Here is an 8,887-nt window from a genome sequence, read left to right as displayed (position 1 = left end):
TTAAGGGGAAGGAAGAGGCTCAGTTTTACATCATCATGGTGAATAAATGCATTAAAATTTCTCTGAAAATGAGAAAATATTCATTTGCAAAATTCAAATTTTCTCAAATTGCCTGACCATGCCACTTAGTTTGAAACTCTGGATGAATTCTAACAGAATAGTATGTGTAGAACCTGGTTTTCAATTATGATGGACCTCTTGACTTCAGAATAAGTTCAAATGTATTGGTGTTTAATGTTGAACAAATTGAATGTCATATGTTATATATGTATGTAATTTGCTTTCACCCATAGCAAAAGCTTGGCATTTATTGTGCTAATAGTTATAAGCATTTACAGTGATTACGTGTTATGTATGTCAAATATGAATTTATTTCATACTCTATCTCAAGCTATGCCAATTCCTTTGTCTTAATGATAGTATTTAAAATATACACAGGTACTGTTACCTGTCATAAGAGGCAAAAAGTTTGGGTTGGATGATCAGATTCAGCATCTTGTAGTTGTCCTGTCAGATCTTGGAAGCCATTGGATCATGCTCATTCAACAACTCATGTGTCTCACGTTGATTCAATTATTCCCGGTTGCTGTGATATAGGTTGAATGTTGCTGACTGCAGCTTAAATTGATTGACTAAGGATTGTGTAGATTTATCAGGTTTTATCTATGATATTGGAAAGATGTATGTTAGGGAGAAGACTAGCTTTAACAGCAACAACCATGTGATGATGGCTTCAATCAGCTATCAGTTCAATTATGTTTTGGGATCAGACAGTCAGAATTGCAGGCTTGGTTGTAGCATGTAATATTGTAATTGCATAAATTGATGTTTATGATGTCAATCACCTGATTGTTTCCTCCAGACTTGATCATTTACAGACTGCTGTCTTGTAGCTGCAATATTGCTGAGTGCAGCATGAAACAAACAAGCAAATCCTTCTTTATCGCAGATGTGACAACTGAAACACTGTTCAAAATGACATGAAGTCCAACTGATTCACCCACTGATCCACCCTACAGGTGGTTTGAATGCAGGACCAAGTGAGTGTTGTCTTCTACCCAGTGTGATGTCAGATCAAAACTTGGTCTACTGAGCCCACCATCAAGATCTGTCAGTGTAATGTGTCAACCATTGGTTTCGCTCATCCAGACTTGAACAGACTACTGTAATTCAGCTGCAAATAGTTAATGAAATTGTCTAGTCATATTTCAAGTGCTTCAAAGGTGACAATGTACCTTTTTATTTCTGTATATAATTTATCACTTAATTAAATCAGTTAATTGTAAGTTAATTTTGTTATTTATCATTTCGTATTGTATCAGCAGTGATGGTTATTAGTGTGTCTTCAGCCTTGTGTCTTCTTTACTAAGTCTATCAAGATTCAAAATGGTCTTTGTGCATACGATAATCGTGCTTAGGTTAAGGTCAATTAATGTATAGATATTAAATCACCTTTGCTAAGATCAGTTAGTTGAACAGACATGTGACCCCATTCACCAAAGCCGTCATAGAGTTGTAAGTTGCTGTTGAAGAATAGGAGTTGTAATCATTCCCATTCTTTCACACTGACTGAGGACAGTCATATCTCTATGGTCATTTTGGCACCGACTCTGGGTTGTGTAACTTCCCAACTATTCATTCATAGTCAAGTTATTATTCAATAGTAATTCTGTATATAACATATTGTCTGCTCAGAATTAAGCATAGCAGTAGAACAAGACAGAAATTGTATGGACTGTTTTAACATTTACAGTCATCTTGTTTAATTTCTTGTACATATGCGCTGTGTGTTGCTGTCTACAATGTAGGGACTGATGACGTGTATTCGGACTGATGTCATCTGGCAGTATTCTGGAGCCTTCAGAGCGAGAACAAGAATATTTTTAACTGAAAACACTGACGTGAGGCTGTTTGTGCATTTTATTTTTGAAGGATTTGGTTGTGAACAGATTGAGATATCTCCTCTGATGCTCTGATTTGTTTGTCAAGAAAGCATTGCTGTGCAATAAATTTTCTTTGCATGTGTTGTACTTGTTGTTGTTGTCTCACAGCCTTTCAGAATCTGACCATTCTGAATTCCATGAAAGTATATTCATGCCACCATCTAAACAATCATTATCTACATCAAAGATGCTTTCATCACTATATGTGATGTTACAGTCGTGTGTATCCATACTGAGACCATGATACTGTGTTCAGATGCAAGCTGTATATAAATGAAAGGAACGCTAGATTTATAGAAGTGGTGTAACATAACTACAACGTGACACTAGTACACTTCCACAGAACTCAGCTTGTAATTCTTTCCAGATTTATACTTTGCATGAAGTTCATCACACGAAGAAGCTCCTGCTTCTAGGCTGTCCCTTATAGCAGTCATTGTGAATGATTAGAGTTACCTCCCCTTGCCAGTACAATGATGGGCAGGGAGTTCCCTCTGTGACTGCACTCATGGTTTCCTTCAGTCTATGTCAGCAGGGAATCTTAAGGATAGCATGACACTCTTTCACTCAATGCTGAGGACCTTGCGTTTCTTGGCAGTGTTCATATATGGCCGGTACACCCATTCCACGTCTGCTGTGTCGGCTGTTTCAAGGGTGCCCAAGATTATCTGGTATACTGGAATTAAATTTGGAAAGTACCAATTAAAATTGGGAAAGGCATTGTGTTTTTATCTAGTTTGCCATATCAAACAAAAACTATCAACTAGATGGAATACTCCCACAAGCCCCGAAAGAGAGCACTGTGGACTGCCTTGCAATATGTCACGAAGATGACTAAGGTCAGTTGAACCTATATTCCACTTCCTACACCAGGGTTAGTAGTTAAGTCAATCACTCATGGCGCCAAAGTCCTGGTTCAATTCCCCCAGTCAAAGTGTGAATCCCATTTCTGGTGTCCCTTGCCACAATACTGTTCAAATACCATATTGCCAAAGGCGGTGTGAAATACTCCTATTCCCAAATAAACAGTTTGAATAATTTAATCATCAGCACAATGAACGACCCCCAACTAGCACTGGCTAACATTTAAGATTAAACTCATTTGGACTTTCAAAATCATCCAGGAAATTCCAGTGATACTAGGGACAGTCATGCAAGCCCAAAGATTCAAATACAATCCACCACAAACTTGCACTAAGTTTCTTATCCATATTCATTGGCTTGATACATAGGTAGAATGTATGCTGAAACATTGCTCCTATTTGTATTAATGTTGATAATCCAAATGTATAATGTAATAAATTGACACAGGGACCATCATCGCTTCTTAAGTCAAGTTCAGTGGTGTTTTCTACCAATAAGTATGGTTTAATACCACTTTCAGCATTAAATGCCAGCAATAAAAAGGTGGTGAACACCAGAAATTGTGCTCGTATGGAGAATGGAACTGGGGTCATCGGTTCCCAACTGTGCAGATCGATGCTCATGTTGTTGATTGTCTGGTCCAGACTCGTTTATTTACAAACCACCACCATATTGCTAAAATATTGCTGAGTGCGGCGTAAAACTAAACTCACTCACTCACACAGAAATTGTGGGCCATTCTTATTCTTTCACTTCATTTATAAAACACTGATACTGGAAGTCAGATGATCAGCCAACACACAAACATAACAGTACTCACTTTTCATTTCAAACCTTGGTCCAACTTCTTTAAGTTCAAGTTCTCTGTCAATATATTTGTACACATGGTGTCTGAAATTTGAAACACAGACGTCAAAAGCACATCCTCTCCTTTTAATTCTGATTCCTTAAGTCCCAAGTCTTGGGTTTCACACAGCTGTAGAATTAAGCACAAAAGCAAATAGCCCAGAGAATGCTTAGATTTTAACTATACATGTTGCAAATAAAAGCAGCAAACTTAAAGGACCTTTCTCCCTTAAAATTAATCAGTGAAGACACATGTGAATATCAACACAATGAATTAAGAGGGACACATGTGAACATCAACACAATGAATTAAGAGGGACACATGTGAACAGCAACACAATGAATAAGAGGGACACATAGCCAACCAATAAACAGTTGTGGTCACCACACAGGGGAACATCAAGTATCATCTTCATCTTTTAGCCACAAAAAATGGAGAAAATCAAGCTGAAGAAAGATTTCAACAGAAAAACTGTTAACAAAATGAAACTAGAGTCATCAGAAGATGACATATCCCCCAGGCCCCACATGTTTGAAAGGACAGATAATCTGAGAGTTACTCATTGTTTTTTAGACTAACTTTGAATTGTTTCCATGGAATTCATGAAAATTATAAACGCCATATACCTGTAAACAGCAAAGTCACAATTGCAAGATCTGTCTCATATATCTGCCAAGCACTATAGGTTCAGATTGATGTATCTACCACGTTTTGCAGAAAAATATTGAATGGTTTTTGAGTTCTGCTCCGGAAACAAAGCCAATCCCTCCATTTTGAGACTATGTCTGAAACATTTCCTTGGAAACCAAGAAATAATAAATCACAAAAACCTGTAAATACCAAAAGGCACTACTTCAGGTTCTGACTAATATATCTACCAGGTTCTGCAGAAAAATATTGAACAGTTTTAGAGTTCTGCTCCGGAAATGAAGACCACCCTACCATAAGACTAACACCAAAATGTTCCATGGAAAAACAAAAAAAATATAAATGCCAAAATCTGTAAATAGCAAATGGCACAACCATATGCTGAGATTACTATATCTATCAAGTTTGGTCTAAAAATATTGAACGGTTTCTGAGTTATGCTCCGGAAACAAAATGATTACGGACGCACGGGGGACGAACGGACAGGCGAAGCGTCGACTATATCCCCCCCACATTACATGCCAGGGGGATAACAACATTCTTCAGACAAGTAATGCTCTGTACAGAACAACTGAAATGGAATACAGTTAACTTGCTGAACACACTCAACACACTCATGCTCACCTAAATGAAACATAATCCTCCTCATTAGCAAATGTAACAACTCGCTTGCTGTCTTCCTTTGGCACAGGAAACAAATATTTCAATATGTTTTGTACCTGTAACAGTGGGGAATTGCACATGATTATGATAACATTCAATCTTATATTTATATTTGCTAATTACTCATATGTTATCAATTTCAACTTTTCATTAAAATAACCACCCTTTGTTACAAATTTCTGATCACTACTTTGCATGAGAACATGAAAAAGGGGAGAGGTTACTGTTCACATGATGGATCAGGTTGGATCACAGCACTCAGCAATATTCTATCTACATGACAGCAGCCTGTAAATAATCGAATCTATACCTAACAATCCAATGATTGACATCATGCGCATAAATCTACACAATCAGTAGATGAAGAAATGTCAACCAAGTCTGACCACACGATTCCGCTTGTTGTCTCATACAACATGCATCGGTTACTGAAGATCACTTCTAACCTAGGTCTCAGTGAGAAACAGACAGATATCGGATTAATAACAGAGTACCACAAACTTATGTGATGAATTAAAACCCAGAGCAAGTTTTGAATCAATGCCTACCCTTTTCCCTAACTTTGATGTAAAGTTGTGGAAGATAAGATGTGGGTATGCCTCGGACATCGTCCCAACGTCAGGAATGTCATGTCTCATGATCACATTGGAGAGGGTGAAGTAGGCTGTCGGCCCATATGGCAGGTGACACACCACTAGGCCATCTGAAATCAACAATCAATGACATTTCCACAATACATACATGAGGTGCAGAAATTGGGGTTGTTGTCAGAGTCCATGTTGTTGCTCTTCCAACTTACATTAAGTTACAGTAATGTACATGTGCTAGTGTGTCACTGTGTGCACACGTCGGTGTGTCTGCTTCAGCTTGTCAGGACTAAGGCTGTTTTTACATTCACTTTCTAGTGATGGTCATGAACCAACAGGCTTGGGCTCCATCCACAAAGTAATCATAGTGCTAATGTAATCGCAACTCAGACTTATAGCACTACTGTATGGAAGAGGAACCTGAGTCCAGTATCGCTAGCAATAGAAGTGCTACATCATGGTAGTAACGATCACGTTAGCTCTATGTTCATTGCATGAACTGTATTATCAACAGTAGCTCAGTGATACACTCAGACTACATGTCATGCATGTTTGTGAATGTGTACACAGCTTTGTCCGGCTATGCTAGTCAAGGCTAATGTTTTCTTAGAGAGGCTGTACATTCACTTTCAACTGAAGGTCATGAACCGACAGACTTGGGCTCAAACCAAAAATTGATCACAGTGCTCATGTAATTGTAATTCAGACTTATGTTAGCTCAAGCACTACTGAATGGAATAAGGACCTTGGGTCTGTTCCAAAAGTAATTGAAGCACTACGATTGTCGTAAGTTTGTGTTCAACCATGGGAGTAATGAGCACCTTAGCTCTATGATCGCTACATGGCATGTTGTCCTTGATATCTAAGGTAAGCAGCACTGTTGCATAAACTGCATCACTGACAGAAAATCAAAGTGACGCAGTCAAACTACATGTCATCCTAATGACAAAACAACTGGACTAGAGCCTAAGGCTGCACTCAAAGAGTACATAAGTGTTGTTCAAGTGTTTTTCCTTTCATGAGGACATCAAGAAGATTACTCACCTGGCTTCCCCCTGTGCTCTTGTACCATGATCAGGTCTGTGACATCGTTGGCTCGGCATGCTTCGACAAGCTGCTTCATCTCATAATTACCACGATTGATTCTTTGGCTGTTGGGAAACAGCAGCTTGATTTCCTGAAATGTCATTGAAGAAGATGCACTGACAATATGATCTTTATTGAAATTATAACAACACTGTGTGGTGTTAAGCAACAATGGCTGTGTTGAAAACTTCACCTGACTTTTATCTATCTACAACATAAAACAGGTTACGCCAAAGGCTGAACGATGAAACAAACATTCGTAACACTTCATGTATAATTATTCACAAATTTCAAAGGAAATCTCTCTTCATTTACATTAATTTCCTAGTTATGGACTAAAACTGTTGATGGTCAACAACTGTAAACAAAAGAACATAAAACTGGTCTCATGTGTCACAATTTTCACCCACTTCCTTCACATGTATCACTCATTCATGACTATACACTTTATTCTAGCTAACCTTTGCAAACTGTTTCAGTTTTGAGCTGGGGTCTCTGGCCGTTGTGATCATGATCTTGGGGTCCTCCACGCCAGCCCACTTGTACTCGTCATCAACATGCGTCGTCAAGCCTGAACACCACACAGAGATCTCACCATTGTGAAGATATATCAACACAATCGCCATAGTGCTACAATGGCTGTGCAGAACAGGACCATGTTCTAATAGTTTCATTGTGAAATGAATACAAACATTGTTACAATCTTGACTGATAGATAATGACATTATGATTGTGTTTGTTTGCCACACTCTGCAATATTCCAGTTATATGGGCACTACCTGTAAATAATCAAGTCTGGACCAGATAATCCAGTGGTCAACAGCATGAGCATCTACCTACACAAATGGGATACAATGACATGTGCCAACAAAGTCAGCAAGACTGACCACCCAATCCAGTCAGTTGTCTTTTACTACAAGCATGGGTTGCTAAAGACTGAATCTAACCCAGACAATCCCGGCTCTGACATCGTGAGGTACAACTTTATTTATAATACTTACCAAACATCTCATCAATCAACATGGAGGTGTTTGCTACATACCATCAGCTCCATCACCTTCCCAGTCAAGCGTCTTTTCCAAGTACACTGCATCTTTCCTCAAGTCAACCGGAACAGTTTTATTTTCTGAAAATGAAAACATTCTGGATATCTGCAAACTTGTCAAACACATGTACCAGTGCCAACAGGACCTGCAGATTTACCTCCCTTACACTGAGCATGCTTGTGACATGGTCTATCATTTTAAATACACTACTCTCAATGAAAGACATTATGTAGAGAGAAAAGCACTTATTGCATTCTGAGTAGGTTTGGGATACTTTATGGGATTGTGTGATTGATCTTCAATGCAAAAAGAATCTCCTCAAATATTCATTATCACTATCCCCTTGCTCACTATATATCGTAATGGTCACATTCTATAGTCTGTTTGGCTCAAAAGCAGACCAATGAATTGCAGTCTAGCTCGAAAACTAATAAACATAACATTCTCAATGAAATGCTGATCATAATCTAACATTATACCAACTCTGTAAGGTTTTCTTCGCAGAAACGTTTTCCTTAATATAAAATTTGTTGAACAAACTATCATTAACATATTGACACAGTTCACTGTTTATTACTAGGGAGGAGTGCGGAGAAAGGGACAGCCAGGTGTGCAAGAAAGCATGGAGACAGCACAGCACAGGTTAATGAATAAATAAATAATTCTCTCAGTTTGACCTGTTCCCCACAAGAACGGTGGTGCAAGACTTTAACCTCAACCACTGAACCAGTGCAGCCCTATAAAAGCTGGGCAGTCTGCGTTCTCGCCCCAAAATGTGACAAACTCGTACCTTCTAGAGACTGTTTTATTTTCTGCTTCTTCTCATGGATAGTTCTTTCCCTTTCTTCGATGGATTTTCTGTAAATGTATTCTCTCCGAAGTCTGGCTTGCCTCCTCAACTGAAATGTCAAGAAGGTTTAGTCCGAAGATACTTAAATAGCTTATGCAGCCTTTAAATATGCTACTGATGAAACATTGCCCTGATAAACAAAAATGAAACAAACCATCTTATTTCGCTTGGTTACTGCTCAGCTTGTTTATATTACATTCACCACTTGACCCACGTGTGGTCTGTACAACCGGAAGCTTAGAATTTATGGAACCGGAAGTAACTTTTTAATACTCGATAAACTCCTATTTCACCTCTTGTTTTACACTAACTTGATATTTTCTAATTATCCACATTTCGACGTAGTCATTGAT

At 38.4% G+C, this 8,887-nt stretch overlaps 1 protein-coding gene across 1 annotated transcript; it reads right to left on the bottom strand.

The window, feature by feature from the left end:
* Nucleotides 1-1,902: 1,902 nt before the first annotated feature.
* LOC137295515 (U3 small nucleolar ribonucleoprotein protein IMP4-like) lies at nt 1,903-8,795 on the bottom strand. The gene is made up of 9 exons (XM_067826882.1): nt 8,689-8,795; nt 8,475-8,583; nt 7,681-7,764; nt 7,100-7,209; nt 6,597-6,729; nt 5,514-5,668; nt 4,927-5,021; nt 3,628-3,698; nt 1,903-2,619 (listed from the first exon to the last, which is right to left on the bottom strand). The coding sequence occupies exons 1-9, from the start codon at nt 8,689-8,691 to the stop codon at nt 2,507-2,509; spliced, it is 873 nt and encodes a 290-aa protein (XP_067682983.1). The 5' UTR covers nt 8,692-8,795; the 3' UTR covers nt 1,903-2,506.
* Nucleotides 8,796-8,887: the final 92 nt, after the last annotated feature.

The sequence above is a fragment of the Haliotis asinina genome, chromosome 9 (assembly GCF_037392515.1).
Source record: "Haliotis asinina isolate JCU_RB_2024 chromosome 9, JCU_Hal_asi_v2, whole genome shotgun sequence".
Taxonomy (NCBI): Eukaryota; Metazoa; Mollusca; class Gastropoda; order Lepetellida; family Haliotidae; genus Haliotis; species Haliotis asinina.
The sequence above is the reverse complement of the archived record's forward strand: the minus strand, read 5'-3'. Positions and strand labels throughout refer to the sequence as shown.

Bases quoted from the DNA above. Each gene is read 5' to 3' on its own strand.
- LOC137295515 (XM_067826882.1), bottom strand. The intron at 7,765-8,474 runs GTACGAGTTTGT...TTTCATTTTCAG, and splicing joins AATAAAACAGTCTCTAGAAG to AAAATAAAACTGTTCCGGTT. The intron at 7,210-7,680 runs GTATGTAGCAAA...TGTGGTGTTCAG, and splicing joins GGAAGGTGATGGAGCTGATG to GCTTGACGACGCATGTTGAT.